Source organism: Lissotriton vulgaris, chromosome 7, assembly GCF_964263255.1.
Source record: "Lissotriton vulgaris chromosome 7, aLisVul1.2, whole genome shotgun sequence".
NCBI classification, from domain to species: domain Eukaryota; kingdom Metazoa; phylum Chordata; class Amphibia; order Caudata; family Salamandridae; genus Lissotriton; species Lissotriton vulgaris.
The window spans coordinates 1,397,503,538-1,397,529,938 of NC_141695.1; the positions used below are offsets into that span (position 1 = coordinate 1,397,503,538).

The window sequence follows — 26,401 nt, forward strand, 5'->3', positions numbered from 1 at the left end:
CCCTAAACCAGCTGCCATATTCTGGCCATATAGGACTCTCGATTGCAATATAGGACCGTCTTACACAGTTACGTATTATCGATTCTATCTCTCTCTCTCGCTATTTACAGACACACACACACACATGCACGCACACACAGACAGACTACACACACACACACATGCACACACATATAGTCAATGGAAAAAAAGTATGAACCTTGGTTACGGTTAGGAAAATTCCATGTCGTAAGGATTGACAGATACGTCAGGAATCCTAACATATCTGTCTGCGCAGAAATGGCTCATTGCTGTAGTATGTCTGGAAACAAACGCAATTCCAGCAACGTGTCATTTCACATGGGGCAAGCCACATGTGAAAAGGCCTGTGTCACCCCTTACGCCTCCTTCAAGCAAGCGGAAGGATTTGACGCAGTGAGGCCATAGAAGTGTCACAGTGAAATCTCATAGATTTCACTGCAACACTTCTACAAGCTTTTTCTGTGTCGAAACTTCCACCCTGCATACATTATACCTGTTGTAGTGAAATGTAGCACAGGGGTTTACAAGAGACTCATCTGCCTAGATGCGTCACTTTGTAAATATGGCGCAGTGTGGTGCATTTTTTATGCCGCCACAGTGTCACAAAAAGTGACGCAATGGTGGCGTAAGGGCCTCATAAATAGGGCCGCCATATTTACTGTAAGGCCTCCATGTCGCAAGGATTGAGATACGTTAGGAATCCTGACGTATCATCGGCAGAAAAATGACACATTGCTGGAGTCTGTCTGAAACAGACGCAACCCAAGCAATGTGCCATTTCACACTGGGCAAGCCCCATGTATTATTTTGTTTTGTAATTGCATTTAAATAGCGCTTATGATCCCTGGCGAGGCGTCAAAGGTCTTTTTTGGTGAGTAGCAGGCTACTCCAGAATGCATAAATGATTAGTTGTGAATTAGTATAGTGAAATATGAAAGTAATTTGAGTGGTGGACATGTTAGTCAGTTATTTGGAGTGAGAAGGCAAGCGGAGGGATAGAAAAGGGAAACAAGGTTTGCATTTATATAGCACTTGCTATCCCTGATGGGGTGTTGAAGAGATTTTTTGGCAAGTATCACGCAACTCCGGAACCCACAAAGGATCAATGGTGAATTAGTATAGTGAAATATGAAATTAATTTGAGTGGTGGACATGTTAGTTTGTTATTTGGATTGAAAAGGATAGTGGAGGGATAGGTGAGGGAAGTAGGAGGAGGGTTGGGATAAGTAAAAGGGAGATGGAGGGGGAGCGCGAGGGAAAAGTTTAGAAAGGCTTGTTGTGGGGGATTGGAATAGTAAAAGAGGTATGAGATGATGCAAGGTATAGTAGAGTAGGGAAAAGTCTAGAAAGGGATATTTTGGGGATCATATTAGTGGTATTGGGTTTGTGATGAAGGAGAGAGTTGAAGTAGAGGATATATTGATAGAAGTATGGGGTGAGAAATAGGGTAGTGCATTGGAAAGAGTAATAGAATGAGGTTTGGAATGAGTTTGAAAGTTGAGGTAGAGGATATATTGAGAGCGGTATAGGGTGAGAAATAGGGTAGTGCATTGGATATGCTGAATGAGAAGAAAAGAAATAAATATATAGATCCATTAGTACATGGAAGGTATATAGATGCATAAAGAAAGGTACTATATGTAGATTAAAGTTGCATTAAATAAACTCAGGCTTTCAAGTGTTGTTGTACTTTAAATTCATTATATGAAAAGCATAATGGCAATTAGTAACTAAAGGAAAAATAAAAGAAATTCTTGCACTTACTTGGTGTCCGTGCTCCAGTCTTTGGTGACAAGTTGCAGAAGGGAGTGGAGAAATGCAGAATACATATATATATATATATATATATATATATATATATATATATATATATATATACATACATATATATATATATATATATATATATATATATATTGCAGAAAACCCATCCAAGAAGGAAAGAATCAGCCGCACATCACACGCGAAGCTTACATCCCTCATTTATTCAGCAAAACGGCAATCCTAACATGTTTCGTTCTCCAACTCGAACTTCCTCAGAGGTGCGCCGTGACTGCATTCATTAGTGTCAATGGGAACCACATGTTTCTTTCCTCATTAGTAGTTTTGTCCTCGGTGGACCGCCCCTCATGGCTCGTGGTGTTTGCTGGTAAATGTGGTTCATTAATTAGGCATTGTTGTAAAACCCTCCAATGGGTATTGTATTGCAAGTCATTTTTGTTGCTGCGGGATGTAAAGTTCGCTGTGCCCCGAGAAATCCACTTTTCGAAATTCCCGTGGGACCATGCCAAAGTCTGTCTTTGGCGTCGCCAGCCTGCCCTTAATCACTTTCGTGTTCACCCACCATGGTCCATCTTCGAGCAGGCTCCGGCGTGCTTGCTGGTAGTGCGTCGCTGCGGTTGGACCACACCGGTACAGATTGCAGAAAACCCATCCAAGAAGGAAAGATTCAGCTAGAAGAATATCATAGCCCTTAGAGAGCTTTTCCCAAAAGAGTGCTCTTATTTTTCTAGTTATGTCCCCCTCCATCCGGAGCGTTACTTCATATAACTTGTGGGGTACACTAACCCTGGTGTCTGCAGTTTCAACCTGAATGCATTCATTCAAGTCCACTGTCTCCAGATGATCCTTCAGGATCCTGCGAACTATGGTGACTTCTGCTGCGCTGTCTAGCATTGTTTGAGCCCATTCCCCGTTCTTGAGTTGTGTCCTCAAGATCCTCTGCATGTCTGATTTTTATGCTTGCTACCTTCTTTTTAGGAAATTGAGATTTTTTACTTTCGTGAACGGGTTCTTTGTCTTTGGACTTGACGCGTTCCTCCTTGTGTTCTGACTGTCTCTTCTTTCCGATTTCTGCGAGGAAGTCTGAAAAGATCGAGAGGGACGTGTATCATTATCTTGATATCTGTCAGGTTTTTTTCAAATTATCCCTATTCCTAAGGTTATACCTTTTTTCAGAGGGCTCCCGTTGGGGAGATCAACCTCCCCTTTGGGGAGATCTTCCTCTGGACTGAGAACTTTTCTCTCTAGGAAAAGTCTGTTTAGTATTTTCCCACTTCTTTTTAGGAGTAGTGAGATTATTTTTAATAAACACCTTTTCAGGATTTTCTGTTAATTCAGGTTTTACTGGTTTCCCACCCAATCTATCTCTTCCTAATTCGTCATAAGATTTTTCAATAATTCTAGCAAGCTCATATGGTTGATCTGTTATATCTGTTTCTTTTAACTTTTGGCGGATTGCCACAGATGCTGCTTCACCTTTAATGTTAGCTAATAATATAGCTGAGACCTGTTTGAAATCTTTCATTAATTTCATACCTAAATTTAAGGCCGGTTCTGGACCGTATTCATTTTGAATCTGCCTCAGAACGTCTGGTATCACCACCATGGTCGGTACACCTGGTGTTTTTGTGTAGATTGAAGCAAAGACTGTACCCAAAGTGTCACAGTCCTCCACATGTGGTGCTATCCCCATTGGTAAACAGATTGTCAGAATTCTGTGTTTCTCATGAGGTGTACTATCGGGAAATACTGCTTCTATCTGAGTAATTTTTTGAGCTAACCAGAACGGAATTTGTTCCCTTTTTGCGGGCAATTTACCAATGACTGATTGTATAGTCTGTGGTGTTATTTTATTTGTATTCCACTGGTGAGGGGTGTGCTGTGGAATCCTTATAGCAGGTTGGACTGTTAAAGTCTTCATGAAATATTGAACAAATTGTCTGTGTATTTTAATTAACTGCTTCAGCTGAGCTAACAGTTCTGGACCTGTCATTCCGTTAATGTCAGGATGTGGTGTATAGCTGGCTAGTACCGGCCATGTAGCTCCTGGTCTACCTAGTGGACCGAGCCTGGTAATGTGATTTTGATGTTGTAGGACGCCATTAAACCTGAGATGATGCTCCTGGTAAGTTAGCGGAATTTCAACGTCCTCTAAAGGAACGTATTCCGCTGGAGGTTCCTCTGCTTTGTAGTAGTGGAACTCCTGTGTTACTGGATTTGCTTGTGGAAAAGTAATTCATGAATAGAATACCTCTGTCTGCCGATATTCATGTGCCTCTATTACAAATATAACGTTACCACTTCTCGATGATACCCCATTTTCTATAAGTTTTATAGTTATGGTTTTTCTTATATTTGCCGGATGATTACAGCATCATCGTCGTTTTCATTAAACCCTGTAACGTCTAAACCCGGTTGGTTCGCATTTACTGCAGCTCCACCGGATGCGTTGTTGTCGCTGTTATTCGACATTGTTTAATGAAAGTTTGCAGAACAAGTTTCAAGGAAACAAAAAATTAGGTGCACAATATTTTGGAACACTGTCCTTCAACGTTGAATAAACCAAAAACGAATACATAGGATTTTCGTCCTACTCAGTTTTGGCGGATATTATCCATTTACCCACTCCAGACGTCTATTGGAGTATTTTACGGGAAAAAGGGGTCTGTGTGAAAAGCACAACTGAGTTACTCTAGTATCTAGCGTTAAATTATCACCTTTGGGCGCCATGTAGTGTAGTTCCTATATTCCCAATAGGCTCTGCGCATTGGAATAATATATACTGTAGTTTAGACGTAGGACTGAGATCTACTTTTTAAATTTTTTTTTTTAAATATATCCTTTATTGGGTTCACAGGATAAAGAAAACAGGAATTGTACAGTATTCCGTATCACGAAACTCAAAAGTTGTATACATGGATCACGGAGCAAAACATATACTACACCGTTACATCACAATGAAATACAATGGTGGAATTATAGCTCAATCATGCCATCCTCGTTATCACGTTGTAAAGGAGAGGTGAAGATAGTAAGAACGGGGAGGTATGGGGTTACCAAACTTGGAAGTATATGGCGTGTGGCGTGATGGACACCCGATCATGCAGTGGGGGGGGTTTGGGGGTGGTGTTCGTGCTCGCCCCATTGGTACAGGGAGGGCGATGCTGTATCAGCGGTGGGCGCATTTCGCGAGTGGGGCGGGGGGGGGGTTGGTGGGGCAGTGCTCATATCGACTATGTGATGGGAGTGCCAGCAATGGGGCCACTGTCATCAGTGCCTGGTGTTGTGCGCCTGTCTCCGTGTTCTCCGCTTGGGGAGGTGTGTCCTGTAGGTTCTTCTAGTGTCTGGTATTCTCTGTGGAAGGAGTGTAGTGTTTCGTCCCAAAGCGCCGCAATGGGGAATTTGCGCAGCCCTGCTGTCTCCTCATTGTGAAGGGAGATGCTTTCCGCCTTTGCCCAGTTGTCCAGGGAGGTGCGCCAGTGCTCTGTCCTGGGTGGTTCTGAGCGTTTCCAGTGTTTAGTGATTAGTCTCTTGGCCGTAATAAGACCAAGATCCCAGAAGCGGGAGGGCACTCTGTTGTGCTTGGTTCTGTGGTAGAGGCCCAACAGACATGCCTCCCATGTGTGAGGGATCGGCATCGCCGTGCTCCGATCCAATATCGGTAACACTGACCGCCAGTACGTTTGGATCTGCGGACACTGCCACAGCACGTGTAAGAGATCCGCTCCTTCCGTCTCGCATCTCGGGCACCCCGCCGCCGCTCCTGGAAAGTATAGATTTATCCTGTCTGGGGAGAGGTATGCTCTGTGCAGTATGTAGAACTGGATCTGTTTAAAGCGGGCGTTGCGGGGGATGTTCTTGGGGCTTGCCAGTATCACCGCCCACTCCTTGTCTGTCCAGGCCTTCCCTCTGTCCACCGCCCACTCATCCCACAGTGGTTGTAAGGTGCATTGTGTGTGTGAGAGCAGCGCTTGGGTTAGCCAGTGCACCACGTGTGTGCCATTCCCCATGACGTGCATACACTGTAACAGTTGGTGTATGGGAGGCTCTTCAGTAATGTTTCCCCATTTCTGTGTGAACGCTCTGATTATGGAAGCGTGTTGTAAGAACTGCCCTGCCGGTAACCCCGTGTCGGCGGCAAGTGTCTCGAAGGGGAGCAGGGCGCCGTCAGTGTATAGGTCTGCCATGGTTTCTATACCCAAGCGTGTCCACTGCTCCAGGGCCGTTTCTGTAACCACGGTTGCGGCCTTGGGGGTGCCTAGAAGTGGGAGCGCCGGGGCATACGGTGTGGTGGTTCTGGTAAGTCGTAGGCATCGAGTGTAGCATTTTGCAGCCACTTCTACATGTAGTTGGGTGTGTTTCCTAGCGCGTGTCAGCGGGTGGAATAATGAGTGTATCTGTAGCGAAGATAGTGTGTCCACAGCTGTGGCTGTGTCCTCATGATTTCTACCTGAAAGCCAAGCCACTACCCATTGCAGTTGCGCCACCAGATAATAGAGTTCCAGGTTTGGTACCGCTAGGCCTCCATCGCTAACTGGAATGTACAATTTTGTCAGTGCTACTCTGGGCCTTCCCGTGTTCCAAATCAAGTCTCTAAGCATGGTTTCTAATACTCTGAAGATGCGGGCCGGGACGTATAGTGGGATGTTCGCAAAGTAGTATAAGAGTCTGGGCAGGACGACCAATTCTCGTTAAAGTCACCCTGCTCGGCACATTGATGGGGAGAGTCTTCCAAAAGGCGATCTGTGACCTGATGGATGTTATGGCTCGTGTCAAATTTCCATCTAAGATGTCTGGGGGAGTTCTATAAATGTGAATTCCCAGATATTTGAACATGGTTTGGTGCCACGGCAACCTCTCGCCATTGATCCTGAGCTCAGGGTCCGGGGTGTCGGGAGCAAATGGGTACGCCCCCGATTTGGCCCAGTTGACTTTTAGGCCCGACATGATCTCTAACGCTCGGAAGATGTCCGATAGTTCCGGTGGCAGGTGTTCGAGGTCTCTGACGTACAGAAGTAAGTCGTCAGCATACAGCGATATTATGTGTGTGCCATCCACCAGTGGAATGCCCCATTGTGTGCCACTGCTACGCAGTCGCTCGGCTAGAGGCTCCATCGCCAGTGAGAAGAGTAGTGGGGACAGTGGGCAGCCTTGCCTGGTGCCCCTCCTTACTCGAATGGCCTCGGATAGCAGTCTGCCCGTGCGTACTCTCACCTCGGGCCTCATGTACAGTAATCCTACCAGCTCAATGTAGTCGTCGCCCAAGTCGAATTTGCGCAGCACCGCCAGTAGATAGGGCCATTCCACGGAGTCGAACGCTTTTTCAAGGTCTAAAATTAAGCAGCCCGATCTCGGCCAGTTCCGGATCGCGTACTCCTGCACTCGAAACAGCCTCCTTATGTTTTGGGAGGTGCACCTCGTTGGAACAAAGCCGTTCTGGTCTTTGTGCACTAAGGCAGGCACCAGGGCAAACAGTCTTCGAGCCAGGGTCGACGCCAGGATTTTGTAATCTGTATTCAACAGTGCCAGAGGCCTGTATGAGCCGAGGAGCGTGCCGTCCCTGCCCGGTTTGAGGAGAGATACCAATGTTGCTTCATTCATGGACCTGGGTAAGGATGAGTCCTCTAGTGCCGCCGAGTATGTTCTGAGTAGTTCGGGGATTAGGATGTCCGAGTAGGCCTTGTAGTATTCAGCTGGCAACCCGTCCGGGCCTGGGGCTTTGCCATTGGAGAGGGCGAAGATGGCATCACGTAGCTCACCCGCCGTTAACAGCGACCCAAGATCATCTCGTTGATCATTGGTCGGAGTGGGGAGCGTCACCTCGTCTAGGTACGCCATGATATCTGGCTGTGGATTCTGCAGTTGTGACCGATATAACGCGTCATAATGTGTCACAAAAGCGGCATGGATGTCCGCCTGTGTATACACCTCTGTGTCGTTGGTTGGGCGTATCGCCATTACCGGGGAGGTTCGGTCTTCAAGCTGTATCAACCAGGCTAATAATTTGCCTGGTTTGTCGCTATAGCGGTGTGTGCGGGCCGAGTGAGCAGCATAGTTGACATGCTTTAGTCTACCCACTAATCTGTCATGATCCGCCCTCGCTTCTAATAGTCTAGTGTTGGCGCCCTCGGTTGCCTCCTGTTCTGCTTGTAGCAGGTCTGTTTCCAGACGTTTTAGGTCTGCCTCTATCTGTCGTCTGGAATGAGCCTGTGTGCCTAGACACTGCCCCCTGAGGACCACTTTGAATGCATCCCATTCTAACTGAGGCGTGGAAGCTGTCCCATGACTGTCCTCAAAGTATTGCGCTGTTTGTGCACCTATTGAGGTCCTAAATGGGCCATTTAGTAATAGATCAGGTTGCAGCCTCCAGGTGGGTACCGGCGGTCTTGGTTGTTCCCAGGCTAGTTCCATGAGGTGTGGGTTGTGATCTGAGTGTGTGCGGCCCATGTAACGCGTGTCCCTGACAATTGGCAGCATCTCCCCGGTGACCATGTACCTGTCGAGGCGAACATGTAGGTCATGTGCCCCCGAGTAGTATGAGTAAACTTTGGTGTTGGGGTTACGGCTGCGCCACGTATCTTGCAAGTCCCATTGTGCAGAACAGTCCTTGAGGGCGCGTGCGGCGTGTTGTGCTGGTGAGTTAAGCGGTGGGGGGCGGGAACGGTCCAGGGCGGGGTCTAAGGTGCAGTTGTAATCCCCACCCAGTACCCACGGAATGCCGTGCCATGATGCCAGCGTGTTCGACAATTGCGCTAAGAAGTCCGACAGCCCCGTATTGGGTGCATAGATCGAGGCCAGTACTAGTGGGTTCCCGTCTAACCTGCCCTTGAGAACTACATACCTCCCTCCAGGGTCCACTTGAGATTCCAGTGAGGCCCATGGGGTGCCCGGTCGCACCCACACCAGTGTCCCTCTGGCATAGGAAGAGTGGTGTGTGGCATATAACTGTCCCCACCACCTGCGTCGTAAGGTGTTGACCTCCGACTCACAGAGGTGTGTCTCTTGTAAGAGGGCTATCTGGACATGATGGCGTTTGAGGTATGAGTAAATCTGGTATCGCCTAGATGGTGTGTGCATACCCCTCACATTCCATGTACATATTTTAATCGCAGACATTACAATTCTTTAGCAACTCCCCTGTCCCATCCCCCCCGGCAACCCCTGCGAGCCCCATAATCCCCATTGTGTGTCCAATCTGCCCACTGTCTATCAAAAGTACATCCAGTCTTGCACACCACAGCATTAGTGTAAAAAGGGGGGGTGAATAACACGGCTAGTGGAACATTTAGCCATTTAACAAAATGAACATAAGGAATACCAAAAGGTCGGAGGCCAAACATGCTCCCGTCCATGCTCTCAAGGAGAGTAACAAAGTCTAATTCTGGGGGGGTTGCTATGCAGTGCGCGCTATAGCTATAGTTCGTAAGTTAACAGTGTCATTCTATGAGGGCTTCCCCCCTCCCCCGGAGGTATATGGTAGCCCAGGCCTTATTCAATATACAGGGGAGCCATACATTCATGCATTAAACACCATACATTACGTGTCCTGGTCGGTCGGTTGTTGAGCAGGGGTTCCCAGGAGCCGTGTGCCGATTGTACACCAGCCGCCAAGCTGTCACTAGGCCATACATCCGTTTAAAAAGGAGTTAGTCAATTTCTCTGCTCCCAGTTTTCAGTTAGGGCTAGGTGCGGCGCCTGCCGACCCGAGAGTCCCTGTCGGCCAGTGCATCGCGGCGTAGGTCAGCAGTTCCCTCGTGGTTAGCGTCGCAGTTCTCAGGAAGGAGCTCCAGGGTGTCGTGTCCTATGATTCGGTCAGCTGATGTAATCTGCAGTCTGAGGAGTGACATCCGGTCCAGCTTCTTCTCGCCTGAGAGTCCGGCACACCATAGATGGCTTCATCGTCGCTAGGAAGATCTCGCGTGCTGCCTCCAGCCGGCCCACTCAGTGTGGGGGAGCGACTTAATTCCATCACGAGGCGGAGGGCATCTTGTTTTTCCTGTTGCATAGCGTCAGCTGGTGGGGGTGTTCTCGACGCTCCGCTCGCGCCCATCTGTGTTCGCTGTCGAGGTCGGCGCCGCCTCCTGCTCCCGCCAGGCTGGCGCCCGCCACAGTGGTCCGCAGTCGCTCTGGGGGCAGTGTCTGTGCCGCTGTCCAGCCATGCCTCCACCTCGTTAGGGTCTGTGAAGAAGTGTGTCCGCTCACCGGCTATCACTCTCAATTTTGCCGGAAATAACAAGGAATATTGTAGGCCTTGTTGGCGCAGACATCGTTTCACCGCTAGGAAGGAGTGTCTTTGCCTCTGCACTTGTATTGCGTAGTCCGGGAAGAACGTCACCTGTGCGTTGTCAATTCGCACTTCCTGGAGTTTGCGTGCCTCACGGAGGATCGAGTCTCTGTCTCTGTAGTTCAATATACGGAGAAGCATGGGTCTCGGGTTAGAGCCTGTCGCCAAGGGCTTGGTGGGAACCCTGTGGGCGAGTTCCACCACGAAGTGAGGCGAGAGTGAACCCTCCGGCAGGATAGATGTCAGCCAGCGCTCCATGTGTTCCTCCGGGTTCCTCCCTTCCCATTTCTCCGGAATTCCAACCAGCCGCACGTTGTTCCTTCGTGCCCTGCCTTCCGCGTCCTCGTCTCTGTCTTCAAAGAATTCCACCCTGTTCAGCAGATCCTGTATGTGCTTATTCGATTGTCCTACTTGGGGTTGGAGCTCCTTCACGTTGCCTTCCAGGGACGTGGTGCGGTCCGCCAGTTTTTTATGATCTGCTCGTAGGTGTGTGAGGTCTATGGCCACGCTGTCGATCTTGGTGGCCAGGGAGGTGCGAGTGAGTTGGATAGACTCCTCCAGCCTTTCCATGGCCGCTAGCATGGTGTCAAGTTTTGCCGCTGTCTGGTCCTGATCGGCGGTCTTGCCAGATTTGTCCATCTTGCCTTTGTGATTTGCGCCTCCGGTCCCGGTCCGCGCCCTGGTCCCGTTAGATATCAGTGCCCAGGTCAGCAGCTAGCGCCCTCAGCGAGGCCCGTAGCGAGTTGGCTCCCGGGAGGTGGGCCAGAGTGCGAATCCGTGGAGGGAAGGAGATCGGGGCTGAAACTCCAAGGCAGTGGCCAGTGGTGGGCCAGCAGTTAGCGTGTTCGCTTGTGTGATGGTGGTTGTTGGTGGTCAGATCTGGGTGGGCACACTGGCTGGCCCACTTGTGGCGTTCGGCTGCAGCGTGTTCCTCCCAGACAGCCTGCTGTGCGCCGACTGGACTCACCGGTCGTCAGTGGGCTCCCTGGTGCGCTGCACCTCCCAACGCCGCAACTGGGGTGGGCCGTGCTCACTCCGTGGTTTCGTCGCTGTTCTGCCCGGTCCAGCCTTCGTCGTGGGCTTATTTGTGGCCTTTCACATGTGGGTGGCGGCCAGGTGGGTTGCCTGCGATCACCTATGTCGTCGTCTGCCTGTGGGCCGCGTGCCCGGTACCGGTCTCCCCCTACGGGAAGAGTGTTAGGGCTGGCACTCACTGGTGCAGCGCTGTGGGCGCCATGTTGTAGTCTTGCCTGGGGGTCCGATATCGGGCGCCTATGCGCGCCGGTGCTACACACGTGGCATGGACACTGGGGTCCCACTCGAGGTCGGGAGTTTGCTTTGTGACCAGTTCCGAGGCGTGTTGCTCGCCTCTTTGGCGATTGCGAGTCTCCGGCGCTGCTGCCGGTGAGGGTTTCGCGCGCTTTGCGCCACAGCCGTTGTACCATGTGTGTGTGACCCTCGACCGAGGCCTTCCACAGCCGTGCGCAGGTTACTCTCCCGATGTCCGCCCCCTCAGACACTCGGGTCTGAATCGCTCACCATCCGCCACTCCACGGTGTTGGGCCACGTGTTGTCCGGTGATGGGAGTCGGCTCCGGGACTACGTACACGTCTGGTTCCGGCCTCCGGTCTCAGGGCTCCTCCTCTCGGCCTCCCTTGTACCTGGACAACCCCAAGCGCCACTGTGCACAGGGTGCGGTGCCCACCCGTTGTTGAGGGCAAGCCGTGGGTGACTTCAGTCGCGGGTGTGCACGCTCCGCGGGTGTCCGCCGCAGGCCGCACCTCCGGGCCTACCTCTGCCACCGGATCCCCGGCGTGTCTTGGGTGTCCGCCGGGCCTGGGATCGACATGTGCGGCAGCAGCTCCTCGGGACACCCCGGTGCAGCGTGACGGGTCCGATCGGCACCAAAATCGGACAGGTGCTGTGTCAAGGTGTGTGGGCCTCACGCCGGTGGTTTTCGGCCGGCTCTGCAGGGTGATTCTGCGGAGAAGTGCGCCGGGAAGGGGAGCTCGGCACGGAGCTCTACCCGCAGGCGTCCATTCTTGTTGCGCGCTTAGCCACGCCCCCTCGTAGGACTGAGGTCTACTTGGTCTCTACCGAATATATTAAACTTAATAGTGAGTGCCAGCTAGCTCAGAGGTCACTAGAAACTTTCTCGAATTCACAAGAAGGGATTAGTTTCTGACAACCGCATAAACTTGACAACTTTGTTTCCCAAGAATAAGAAATCAAATCTCTAGAGTCGCGGAAACAATAGATAACTATTTTACTCAGTCAATCGTGCATGCTTCGTTTCACCAGAGATGCAGAGAAATAGAGAGACGGGCGTTTCCAATAAAAGTATTTATTGAACAGTCTTCTTTCTCAAGCATTGGAAATGAACTGCTACAATCGTAATACTGGTTATAAAGTACAAGATATATAATACACACAGTATTATAAAGTAGTACTGTAAAAGCATGATATGGTTTCTAAGCCATAAAGTGCATAAAATATATAACATACATACAGTAATAAATAATGACTAAAAGTACTCAACTGGTGCTTCTAAAATACGCATACCCGGGTGTACCTAACCTAAGTCTAGTACTAAGTGAGGAGTTGCCTAAGTTTAGAAGTTCTCTACCAGTAATCTATTCCAAGAATTCTCTAAGAGGTCTAATCAGCTCCTTACCTTGGTTTTAGAATGAAGGAGGTCTTGTATCTCTCTCTCTCAGAACTCGATTTCCCAGATACCCGCAAAGGTAAGCCGGAAACACTGGAGCTGGATTTCTAGGCAAGAGAAAAGACAGCGTCTTTCTCAGTGCGTCAGCTGGAGGGTCTGCTTCCTACGGGCAATTGCTGCTGCAGGGCATCGGGCAAGTAGATAGTCGATCTGCTCCAAACCACTGTGTGTTTGACTGGGCGAACCTGAGCATATTTATACTTTGAAGGTGCCGAGTTTGACGCATGTTTGGACTTAATATCGTCACTTAAAGGCTAAATTCTTGGAAAACACCAGGAGTTCTTGGAGAACTTAATTTTCAAGCAGGGGGAAGTTCCTAGCTGTTGAAGGCGGGTTTTTCCAAGAAATCGTTGTTAATTCTCGGAACCTAGTGGAAGTAGCCATGCCGTATTTGGGCTGTATGGTTTAGACCAAATAGGGTAGTGATTTCTATGCCTGTATAAGGATATGATAAAGTATACCTATATAAGGGCATGAATTGGGAAAATTACAGTAGGGGCCTAGATTCGATTACAACAACAGCAGGCTGCCAACTCCACACCAAATCAGGTTTTTTCATGTGCTGTTGGGATTCAGGGACCTCATTCCTTGGGACCAACGCATATGTATTAAGGGGAGAGGGCAGTGCAGCCTCTTCCCTTACCCTTAACTGCCCCCAGGGTCCCCATCCCAGGGGGCAAATGCAAATAAACACAGAAGAGGACACACAGCCACCCTCCCCAAGCTTGGTTAGATTCTGGGGGCCACTTCTATTAGGGCTAACTACAATAAAAAGTTGGAAGGGGGCCAGGTGATCCCCCTCCCTTAGCACGCCCCGCCCCGTAGAGGGACGGGAAGACCCCCATGATGAAGCATGACACTAAGGGGTTCTTAGTGTGTGAGGGGTATTTTAAAAACACATAGTGCTTACCTTTGCCATTAGCAAAGATTAGCCCTCCAGCCCCCTTTTCTTTTGTATAAATAAAATTCATCACAAAAAATATATACATTTTCTGCACGTATTGATAGAATCCCATTGTTTGTATACATATTTTAGGAGGGTGATTCTATCACCAATACCTCTACACTTCCCTATCTGTTTATTTTGAAATCCCCCTCCCTAGCCTTATAAGCCCCAGGAATCCTTTCCCTGGGGCCCAACCAATAATAAAGAGGAGGGGGAACATGTGGTCCCCTTCCCCTGAGTCTTCATACGCCCCGGGCCCCCAGGGGGAAGGGGCTGCATGACCCCCCTTCCTGAGCCTTATCAGGCTCCTGCAACCCTATCCCCAGGCTGTGTTTCTTTAAGGGGAGGGGGACACATGGCTTCTCTCCGTCAGCCTGATTAGGCTATGGGGACCCACCAGGGCTGTATTTTGAAGGGGAGGGGGGAACATGTGGTCCCCTGGAGCCTCACTAGACCCTAGGGACCCCATCCCCCAGGTCTGTATTTTATTTGAAAGGGAGGGGGGTGCGTGGCTCTCCTCCCCGAACCTCATTAAGTGCGGGGAACCCTATTCCCCAGGGCCGTATGTATATTAAAAGGGGAAGGGGGCCATACAGTCCCCTCCCTGAGCCTATTATTGCCTGATGACCCTGTCTCCCGAGCCCCCATTATTTAAAGGTGGATGCCCCAGTAGCCACCCAGGGCACACACAATGCACATGAGGGGGGCTGGGGGAGCCACAGGACCCCCACAGACCAGCTGGCTCCCCGCATGCTGTGGGAGCTGACATTGCTCCCCCCTGGAGGGAGCAGGCAATTATGCTGCTCCCTCCGGACAGGAGCAATCTTTTATCTGTTTCCCTGCCCGCATCATTGTGGGCAGGTAAACAGAGAACAAGTCTGGTTCCACCTCGCCGAAGCATTTCTGAAGCTTCCACCTGCTGGGCGAGACTTTGTGTTTGCTCCGGTTTGGCAGGAGATTATAAAATGCTCCCGCCAGATCGCAGAAAACACATGTTTACCTGCCTGCAGGTGAGGACATGGTAACTATTGGGTCAGGGGCTTTGGCTCCCCGGAATACAGCATGTGAACCTGCCATGGGGGATGGGGTCTCCAGGGCTATTGAAGGCTCAGGGAGGGGGGCTTTACAGGCCCCTTTTTAAAAGTTTATCAACCCCGGGGGTGGGATCCCCAGGGCCTATAATGGCTTAAAGAGGGAGGCACTACAGCCCCCTCTCCTTTAATTAAAGCCTCAGGGTCTATGAAGGCTCGGGAGGGGGGCCATGCATATTCACCCCTTTTGAGGACATTTCAGCCCCAGGGGTGGGCTCTTTGTGCCCATTTTGACTCAGTGAGTTTGGCCGCACAACCATTATGGAATGCAGCATCAGGGGTGGACTCCACAGAGCCTATATTGGCTTGGGGAGGGGGAACGCATGCCCCCTCCCCTTAAATAAACAATGCAGCCCTGCGCCGCCATTTAGTTTTTCCCCCAATCCCGCAGGAGTCCCATAGAATCGCAAAAAAGTGCTGTTGTTTTCAATTGTGGCCCCAAGGAGTCCCTCTAGGCCCCCCAATGGGCCCTAGGGGGGCAGAGTATACCTAACATGCCCCCTTATATCACTTTTTGTGTTTAAGTTCATGACTGGGGACTAAGGTCCTGATTCAGATCTTGGCAAACAAGTTACTCCGTCACAACTGTGACGGATGTCCCATGCATCAAAATATAAACCCCATAAGCTATAATGTGGTTTATATTTCAGCAAATGTGATATCTGACACCGTTGTGATAGAGTAACCTCTCTGTCAAGATCTAAATAAGTCCCTATGTCCTCGTATCCTGTATTGGCTGCCACCAACATTTTTCTGATGTTTCTGGCATCCCATCAGAGCGCTTGCTCCCGCTGGAGTCTGACTCCCGCGGGAGTGTATTGGTCCAAGGAAAAAAAAGCTCCCTGAGTCAATCATAACACTCACAACAAAATTGGCGCTCGTGCATGCCTCTTGTGGGCCCAGCCCTCCAGATATACAAATATTTTAAACCTTCATTTCTCAAAAAACTACTGAATAGATTTACACCAAATCACGAAAAGGCAAAATCTGTGTACCAAGATCTAGCTTCCTGGCAAATTTTGTGTAATTCCGTTTTGCAGTTTTTACAGTAGTGTTTCTTAAAGAAGTTGATGGAAAATGCATTAGGATTTTGCCTATGGAGACGCACCCTTTTTCTCTGCTTCTACTGGACAGATCACCACAAAACGTTCTATGCACAAGCTAGGCAAAAAATAACCCTTTTTTGGAAAGTTTTGTGACGAAATGTCAAACGGTGCAAAAGTTATTAGCAACACAAAAAACGATTTTCTTATGGAAACAATGACCTAACTATACCCAGTGGAGACTGCCACTCGGTAAGTGCAGAGTGACATTTTAACGGGACAGCTGTACCCTTTCCCACCACCAATTGAAAACTTCATATAGTATTTAAAGGTGAAACAACACATTTCTAATTCCTATCAAATAAAGTATATCATTACTGCTGGTTCATTACCGAAGCAAACCAAATGGTCAAAAAAATAATTGTGAAGAACACAATTAAAGAATATAACTCACAAGTTTCAGGCTCGCTAACAGACAGATTTTGTATCAAGCCAAGTACACAGTCCTAATGGGCAGTTGTTTTTAGAGTGGCTGTATAGTCTATAATGATCTGTATCATAGAAAAATGGAACAGTGCTGTCTACATCCCTAAAACTCTATTACAATTGGAACAATTCAATGAGCCCATGTATTAATGTTAAAATATGTATATATATATATATAAAGTGCAAAGTGCTTTTTGTAACATGTATTAAACAGTAAAATACACAGATAAAATGAATTATAAATTGCAATGTGCTGTCCCTGTAAGGTACCAGGGATGAGAGGTGCTACACAAGGAAGAAAGCAACCTAGTATTCAGTTCCAGACACTCCCAGTATTGGATATAAGGTGCAAGGTGCTTTTTCTATCAAATCTGAAAGTTAGAAGGTGCCATTAGCTGCTCTTATAACATCTCCTCTATTGCACTAATACTAGGATGCATAATGTGTACGATATTCCATTCACAAACCTCACAGATGCAAATTTATTTTAAAAAGTTCATGAGAAATGCTGTTACTGTAGAATATCCAGATTGAGAAAGTGCTAAGTGCTGCTCTTATGTCACCTCCTCTATTGCCCTAATGCTCATCACTAAAGGTTCCATTATTGCACTCTCAAATAATAAAAACATGTATATGTATATATATATATGTATGTATATATATATATATATATATATATATATACACATATACACACACACACATATATATTCACAGTACCGCATAATTTAAATGAGAAACATGTATCTTTCGACTACACATGCTATATGTAACAATGATTTCACAGATAAACAATCCTCGTAATGCTCAGGAGGCTTGCTCAATGTGATTTTACCATACTGCCCAAATATAACCCCTCTCATCCGGTTTTTGGTTAAATACCTTTTAAAAAAAAAACAAAGACACAAAAATGCCATAATGTGGCATAAACCATATATAGAGATGTGCCGAGTGTAAATATGCTACTTATTATCGGCGTTGAATGAGGAGAAGGGTATTGTACTCGTCACATCTGTATATAAAAGATATATATGTATATTCAGGAGCTGACGTCTTGTAGCTGTAGCTTCTAACCATAGACAATTCATATATTTAGTGGATTGCCTGCTTCTTTTAGGATCTGTTGCTTATTTTGGGAGGTTACAGTAGTGTTCATTTGAAAATTATTACTTATTATCAGTTAAGTTCCATTGTTATTGATTTCAGATTTTTTATTAATAACAATGCTTTTATTTTATATAGTCCCTTTGGAAAGATTTTGTTGTGACAACTAACAGTTTTATGTTAATAGCAATTGCATGTTAATACCTCATCTTTTACTTTACAACTGTTCTCTTTTTGAGCAAACGTTCCCTTGTGGGTACTTGGCAATAAGAGGTTCAGCATCATAGTATTTAGACCCTTAAATGATCACAGCATGGTCTCACTACCAAAACAGACAAAGCATCCTATTGCAGTTGACAACTTGTGATGATCCCTCCTTGACACTTGAAGAGCTAACAAATCAATATATTTCTTCATTGACATCATTTTTTTTACCTCCCAGGTGTGGCCGGAGACTGGAAAAATTACTTCACCGTTGCCCAGAATGAGAGGTTCGAGGAAAACTATGCAAGACACATGAAAGGCAGTTTGCTGAGCTTCAGGGATGAGATCTGAGTGTCATCAAAACTGGGCAACTAATCCAGTTGAGCTGAACTCACATTTCAAGAAAATGTTAAATAGTGTATTTTCACATGATTGTGTGTTGCTCTCTTTACTTCTCACCCTACAGGTGAATAATAGATTATCAAATTGTTAAACAGAAACTATTTGGCTGCTCACGAACATCAGCAAGTGGCAAATGGGCTCTGTGTAACATCTCAGATATTACAGCGGTGAAAGTCAAGTGACGGAATTGCAAGCTGGACTTAAAAATCCTAAACAATATCAAGATCTGCATTCTCTGCCACTGGCATCCCCCACCCCCTCCTACCAGGATGAATGGCTTAGACAATGTGCCAGACAGCTACCTATGAGTGGGTCATCTATAACCTACAGGATAAGTCAGAGACCTTCCTCCTCACCTGGGTGTCCCTCCTTTGGAATAAAGCCCCACTAGCCCTTAATTGAGAACTCCTCTGTCCCCAAGAGGGTTACCAGATTTTAAATCACACAGACACAGCCCTTGAGATAACATCTGGCCACAGTCCTTTAGGGTGCGTGCATATTTTTACCACTTTTCTCTCCCACTCCCACATTTTCCACATCTCTCTTCTTTGCCTCTCATCTTTTTTCCTCTCTTTCCACTTCTCTCCCATTTTCTCCCCTTTCCACCTCTCTGCCCTCCCCTCCGGACGTGTGGATGTGACTCTGGATTCCCTGTTTGTGATTCCTCTTTTTGCAGCCGCAGTCCATGCAGGTACCAGTGGTGGGGCGGTGGGGCCGCGTGGGGGGATTTCGAGTGACGATGCTAAAGGAAAATTATTTATTTATTTAATTTCCCCTCTGCATTGTCCCTCACAATCCCCCCCCCCCCCCCCACGTGACCCCGCTGCTGTTACCTGCACGGACCGCAGCTGTCTATTTGTTTCTTTTGGTCATGTTATATGCTTCTGGCTCCCTTACCCTGCTGACCATCCTGGTAAAGAGATGTAGAACCACGTGCCCTTCTTTGTTCTTCAAGGGCCCTTGCATCATGGAAATATCAAATACTATGTACCTAGTGCTTTGCTTCATCTTGTGCTGTGTTTTTGGTACAGTATTACTGTTTCACATATGGTATCTTATGTTCCCTGATCAGCCTTCCCCTATACACTGTTTTAATCTTCCAATAAAGAATTGCAAAACATAATATTATGTTGCAGGGATTCTTCTCCTACACAGAACTGTGTACAGAGACTTAGGACCTTAGTGAATTAGGGTGTGCCAAAACTCACCTTAGTACCCAACATCCCCTACCAGACTAGCATCAGTGTCTCATTGGCTCTTCATCCTATAGCAAAAATACCAATGCTTAGACAACCCAGAACAGAAGACTTAGGGTACCACAGGCAATGTGGAAAGCAAGAACACTCTTTCATCATACTCGCATACCATCCAAAACAGGGAGTAAAAGAAGACACGAGCAAGTTTGAAATATTTATTTCTAACGCTGTGACCTCATATGCAGCACTTTAGCTAATACAAGCAGACATAATATTAGAAACAAGATTGTCAGCATAGTTACTATTCCATAAAATACAAAGGGAGAAATCATGTTGGAATGCTAAATTGAAACAGGTTTAAATACCTATATATATTTCACCCTCCCTTGCTAGTAGGCTATTTTATAACTAAAGAAGGTCTCTCGGGGTTACATAGGCGGCCCATACCTCTGGTATTCAGCAGAAGTGGATTACATCAGATTCTGCACAAGCTCTCAGCTTATGAATGTTCTTCCAAGTGTGTGATCATGCCTACGCAGTGCATTATTAAACGCGCCAATATCAGAGGTGGCCACAGCTGCATATATGTTTTAGCTAGAACGTGCGCTGATCAGTTAGAACAACAGCCACAGTGTCTAAGATAACCTTGATGTTCTTGGCTCATACTGTACAGACTAAACTATTGAAGCAGCTTAGAAATGCAGCGAAACAAGTTATTTTCATGTGAAGCAAAATACTCAGTGTTCTCTAAACAATAGCGCAAGTGCGTGTAGGGTGCAAAGCAGAGCAGGAAAGTAAAAATGGCGTTTAAACTCCTAATAAACCCATGCTAACTTAACACTGTGTAAATGTACAGGTCATTCCCACAACACCCTCCCTTGATCGAAGGACGTGAAAGCAGTGGGGGCAAATCAGGATCGCAGAGTTCAAGGTCGAGAGCCAGAGATAAGTTCAAATTTGTCACAATGGGAAAACGGGACCAAACTCCGAATTTGGGAATAATAAACAAATGTAGTATAATTTACTTGATTAAACAAAATTTCGAAGGGTTTGAAAAAGGGCGAAGAAAAAATTAGCTGTGTCTTACTCCAACAGCGTGTATGCACCATACATTGCTAACGCCTCCAATAGGAAGTCATTGTTCTCATCCGAAAACATTTCAGCCATCCAATTCAGCAATGGAAATGAACATACATGTTCCTCAATAACTGGAGCCTCCAGCACAATCAGAGGACAACTGGGGTTCTCTTCAATGTAACTGCGTGCCAAGAAGTCATGCGCCGCTGCAAAAACATTCCAACGCCCCAGGACTCCATGCATTGCGCAAAGGCCATAATCCCTCCTCCAGAACAAAGCAATTCATGAGCAACTAAGGGGCTCATCAATTGGTCATAATCCGCGTTGGGAGACACCGTACTGCAGAAACACAAATCAAGGGCCCAGTCAAAATTGTAGCTCAGGCAATGAAAGACAGGCTGCACGCATGTGAAAAAGGAAAATCGAAAGGATAATCCATATGCCGCACTCAATGTAGCGAGAGGCAGCGCTCCATAATAACTAAGCATTCAGTTGCGGAGCAGCAACAACTGGGGCAGAGCGTCTTGTAACACAGGATGTGCATCCATTTTTAAATAAACAAAGCAGTAGAAGCACTCCTGCAATCAGAGCGAGCATTAAGGGAAATCCACCAAACAGGCTGGAAAAAATGGAATGAAAAAATGCTGGGAACACACCAAATATAGTTTGAAAACAAGTTACAAGGCCACTACTAACAGCTTTAAAAAAGTGAGCCAGCCCTGTGGTCGAGGAAGCATTAAAGATAGTGTGAATTAACTCCTCAAAATGCAGGGGCAAATCTGTATTTAATAAAGCATTTCTGTGTGGGTGTTGGCCACGTGAAGGACAAATGTTTCACGAGCAGATGTGAGGGCAACCTCTTTCTGGGACAATAGAGCTCTTATTCGACTCATCTTGTTGAACTCTGCTTTCAAGGTCGGAATCGACAGCCAGATGGAAACATCCAGCTTCACATGTGGAGGAGGAAACATTATGTTTTTTTTAACAAACTACACGTTCAGAGACTGTACCACGTAAGGAATTCCGGATAACATCCCACAACAGTCTTCATTATACAAAAGTAAATAACTACAGTTTGCTAGTAATGTAAATGTTGGTGTGATAGCAGGTGTGGGTGTGCCTTTTAAAACACAGGCCAAATTAGGCGCGTTCTGGTTACAAGAGCCATGCAATTGGATATTCCTACACACTAATGAGTGATCAGGTGTTGTTGAGCAATCTTCACTATTTAAATACTTTTCTCTACCCTCCCTCAGGCATCTGTATGTAAATGGCAGTGACCAAGCTTCATGGAGATAAGCGCTGCCTAAAGGTTCATATCTGCCTATGGAATAATACTTCATGCAAGCTTCAAATTTAAAAAGAGGGAAAAGGGAGTGTGATTAACCCATGAAAAAACCACACAGCAGAATTGTATTCAGCCACAGAAAATGGTAACGGTTCTAACTTTTCAATATGTAACATAGAAAACGTTGCATCTTTCATTGACATAAACTGTTGTTTTTCAGTCAAATTAAAAGGAGCAAACAAGGAGGACGTGTTCATGTAGTCCCAAGGCACTCAACTAGCCTTCCACGTTTGCAAAGTCCACGCAAACTGCATGATGGAACGCAGTTGATTTTGTCCATGAACAAAACCGACACATCTTCTTGCACAATATCAACCACAGATGAAACAATATTGTCTAAAGTGTAAATGCGGGAAGAAAGCATGTTATTGCTATTATCTACAACTGCAAGCACTTTTTCCAAATTAGCTTGATCAATAGCTCTTAATCGTGAAGCAGCCTTAATCTGGGACAGCTTCCAAACTTCATTGTAAACAGCATAAATCCACCTTTTGGATCTGCCAGCTGCAGGACCTTTCACAAAGTCATTCATATCAACATCGCCAGTCAGTTTAGACATATGAAGCTTAACTGACTCCAAAGTGGAGTGTTTGAGCCAATTCTGACACAGCTTGCCTACTGAATAGTTAGTGATGGAATGGTCACTCTCAAACCGGGGGTCAACCCTAACCTGTGTATATCCAGGGGACAAACCCAGAAAACGATGTGGACAAGAATCAGCACTTTTGTGCCAAAGCAACCAGCCCTCAGGATCCAAACTGGAAATGTTAGATGAAGAAATCAGCATCGTACCTAATAGATATTCTTGTATAATTATCCCAGCCGGGATACTGTTCTAATTCGGGAAAAGAAGGTGCATATAATTTTTTAGTAGTAGCCAATCCAAAGCAGATGGTTTGTGAAATAGTTGTATTAAAAAAACATATGGTTCGGGATGAGACAAGCACAATGCATAGCTTTTAATTTTTTAAGATCAATGGTATCTTTCCACAGTTCATAGCCCCCAATGGCCAATTGGTCAAGAAAGGACTTGGAATATAATAATTTAGTGTGGGTAAGTCTAACTTTGGAAGAGGACCTTTCTGTCAACTTAAAATAAAATGCATTAGGATTTGACTGATTGAAATCGGTAAAATATGTGAACCTCTTCAGAAGAGCATTGGAGCAACCCTCAACAGGAGCGGGACAATGTTCCCATTGGGTATAATTAACTTTATTCCTTCCTGTGTTTGCCTTGTGCAGGTAATGATTTCCAAAGTGTTGGTAACAATACAAATTAGCAGAATCTAAATATAAATCCTCAGCATCAAAGGCTACATAGTATTTCAAATCCGAAAACAAAGCCTCAATGGCTTGAACATTCCAATCATCAGAATGTATATTTTGCTTAATTACTTCCCCCATAGAAACTCTTAGTATGTTAGTGACATTTATAACCTCTGTGGGACCATGTATCTGGAATTTAACAGTGTCCCATACAATCCCATCTAAAACGAGCCAAGCAGTAATATTAACAAAGGCCAAGTCTCTCTTTAATCTGTGGATGTGGGATGAGGCATGGGGTGCCAATGTTCCATTAATTGGTCGAATAACCGTTTGTTGCTCAACGTAGTGTCCATTCACAAGACGGAAAAAATACACCACAAATCCAATCGACATGAACACAAAAATTGAGAAAAGTACCAACCAGACGTAAGTCCAAGGGGGAATTAAAAAATGTTTTTTCAACCACGTACCAAAAATCAAAATCTTTGAAGGGGACTTCGATGTTGTAGAGTTAGTGTCAAATGTAAATCTGGACTCATTGGCCACACAGGTCTGTAAATCAGGCATCGATAAGTCAATGGGGTAAGTGTATTCAGTATCATCAAGACGGGCTTCAGGTACTGTATTCAACAAGGGACTTGAAATTGCAGGCATCTCTAAAGCAACATCAGGCCTGTTCCTAGGAGCCAAAAGTAAAACAGAATGCCTCTGTAGTGCCGGACAGGAGACCCCAGATGTCATGCTAAGAAGAATCGGCCACTCTGTGTAGTTTGACATTGTCAATGGAGATGTACCTTTTCTCTTTACGACCTGGAAGTAGTGGTAAAACGACTGTTCTTGTGCCCTGCACGCCAAGCACAGGAACTGGAGCTTGATACGAGGGGCCAAATTCTTTCTTGTTCTCGATCTTCTCTTGGACCAGTTCTCCAACTCGGGGTAGCCAGACAACTACCGGGATCTGTAACGCAGCATCAGATGTGGAGGGCAAGTGTTCATTTGCAAGACTGTCTCTCGCCTCTTTTAGATTCTGTAAAACATGACAATGTGCATCTACGTCAAAGGGGGCAGCAGCCGCCGCCTGGTCTAGACCTTCAAGGTCCGGGACGAACATTTTGATACCAAAGAGCATGTCGTATGGGGTCCACCCACCCAGAGACCTTCTAGGGAGATTATTAAGTGCACGTTGTACGCTATTGAGATGGGCTAGCCAGTTCCTGCCAGTACTTATAACCCTGGCTGTCAAAGACTGCTTTAAATCACGGTTCATTCGCTCCACAACACTGTTGCCCTCAGGCCGGTATGGAGACGAAAATTTGACTTGGACCCCCATTGAACTCATGGCATCCTTGTACGCCTTAGAGGCGAACGCTGGACCCTGGTCTGAATGGAAGGTGCCTCAGGCAAAAATTCCCACAAAGACACGTAAGTCTCTTATGACAGTTTGCGAATCAGCGCTGCTGTGAGGCCACACCCATACAAAGCGTGTGCAAGAATCAACTGCAACTAAGATATACTTATACGCAGTATCAGAAGAAAAAGGACCGCAGTGATCTAAATAAACACTCCCAAGTGGTTTATTAGATATGTACAACTGTGTCTGGGGCTTACGCGCAACAGTCGAAGGCTTGATCTGCTGACAAATGTCACATTGAAGGACATAATCATGTGTCTGTTTGTACAGTCCCCGCCACCAGAAACGTTGTTGTAGCTGAGATACAGAAGCCGAAACGCCCGCATGCGTGGACACAACACCTTCATGGGCCGCTGTAATCAGTGAGGGCCTGCGGTCCGCATTGAAAATCAATCTTTCACCAACGTCAGGTATTTTCACATAAGGAACTTTATCAGGACTTAAGTGATAAGAATAATTTGAAGGAAATCTAGTAGGATATTTACTTCCCTTCTCATTAGCGGCAATTGCTGCCAAGATATCATCATCAATCTTACTGTTGGAAAGTGTAACTGCTGCAACCAAATATGTCGAAACTGCTGACTTTTTTGCGGCCTCATCGGCCAAACTATTGCCAACAGCATGAACTCCGACATGCTGATGACCGAGAGTATGAATAACATACGCAAGTGGCAGTCGCTCTTTACGTTCAGCCACTCGGACCCAGATCATTTTATGTTTTATTGTGCTACCTTTAGAGTCTCGATAGTCATTTTGAGTCCCAAAGAACAGATTGTCATTGTTAGAATGGACACAGTAATAAGAGTCACTCATAATAAGAGTAGTCACACCATGATCTGCGTACTCCAATGCAAGCAGAAGAGCACGGAGCTCTGTCAATTGGGCAGTACAGTCCCCTAACGTCTGTGTATGCACGACATCGGACTTGAACTCTCCATTCACCATTGTACCGACCACAATTGCGCAGGCTGAGACATATGCATGCTTAGACCCATGCGCGACATGCGCAGAACCATCAGTGTAAATGATACAATGGAAATCCTCCAAAGGACGCATTGTCAAAGGAGCAGGATGAACAAATTCATACTGTGAATACTCCTGCGACTGCAAAGAGGCATCAAAAACAAAGGTGACATCCGGAGATGTCAATGATGTCGCCCACTGTATCCACCGGGGGTGCAAAGCTTTAGAATTTGGTACACTGGCTTTCGTCACTGCCTCCAGGGAAGGATACGGGGTAACAACCAACATGCGCTATCCCTGGGACAGTGCGCCTTCCTTCAGAATCTCCATTTGCACTGTTGTCAAAACTTTTTCCACAGTGGAAAACCGCATTTCAGCCGAAGTGTACAAGTGTGACTTGTAAGCGATGGATACTGTGTCACCTTCGTTAAAAGTAAGGTACGTGAAACCCATCATCCCAGGGTCGATTCTTATCACCAGGTTTGTGCGATTATCACGAGTCAATAAGAATTTATATTCTAGAAGATCAGCCTGCAAAGATTGCAAAAGGGCTGAATGTTCAGGCAGCCAGCACGATTTGGTAAAAGTTGGTTGTATCAAAGCATACAGCAGCTTGATACGCTGGGTATATCCGGGAATGTAAGTACGCCCAAAATTAAAAAATCCCAGCAAAGACTGTAATTTTTTCAGAGTTGTCGAAGCGCGCAACTGTGCGCATTTCTCGAAGAATTTAGGAGTCAATCCTCTACCTTCATTGTTGAGCTCATAGCCCAGGAACAACACTGTGTACTCTGCAATATTAGACTCTGCAAAGTTGAAATTGTACCCGAAGTCCGCAAAACAACAAATTATGCGGTCAACGCGACACAGATGCACCCATATTTCGTTGTCTGTGAGATAAATGTCATCCAAATACAAACACGCATCTGGGTCGACTCCCTTCAAGAGAGAGACAATAGGGGCAGCAAATGTTTATGTTTATGTATTTACTTTTATATAGCGCATGAATCACCGTTCGGTCTCAGAGCGCTTGCGGAAGGCTGGACTAGAGA

At 46.4% G+C, this 26,401-nt stretch overlaps 1 protein-coding gene across 5 annotated transcripts in view; it reads left to right on the forward strand.

Moving 5' to 3' along the window:
• The window catches only part of LOC147705711 (sulfotransferase 1 family member D1-like), a 517,747-nt gene extending 498,536 nt beyond the window's left edge, over nt 1-19,211 (forward strand). For all 5 annotated transcript variants that reach the window (XM_086932132.1, XM_086932133.1, XM_086932134.1 and 2 more), the window contains one exon: nt 17,925-19,211. In XM_086932132.1, coding sequence (XP_086788258.1) covers nt 17,925-18,037 — 113 coding nt within the window. In that variant the 3' untranslated portion in view covers nt 18,038-19,211. The remainder of the gene's footprint in view (nt 1-17,924) is intronic.
• The last annotated feature ends 7,190 nt before the right edge of the window (nt 19,212-26,401 follow it).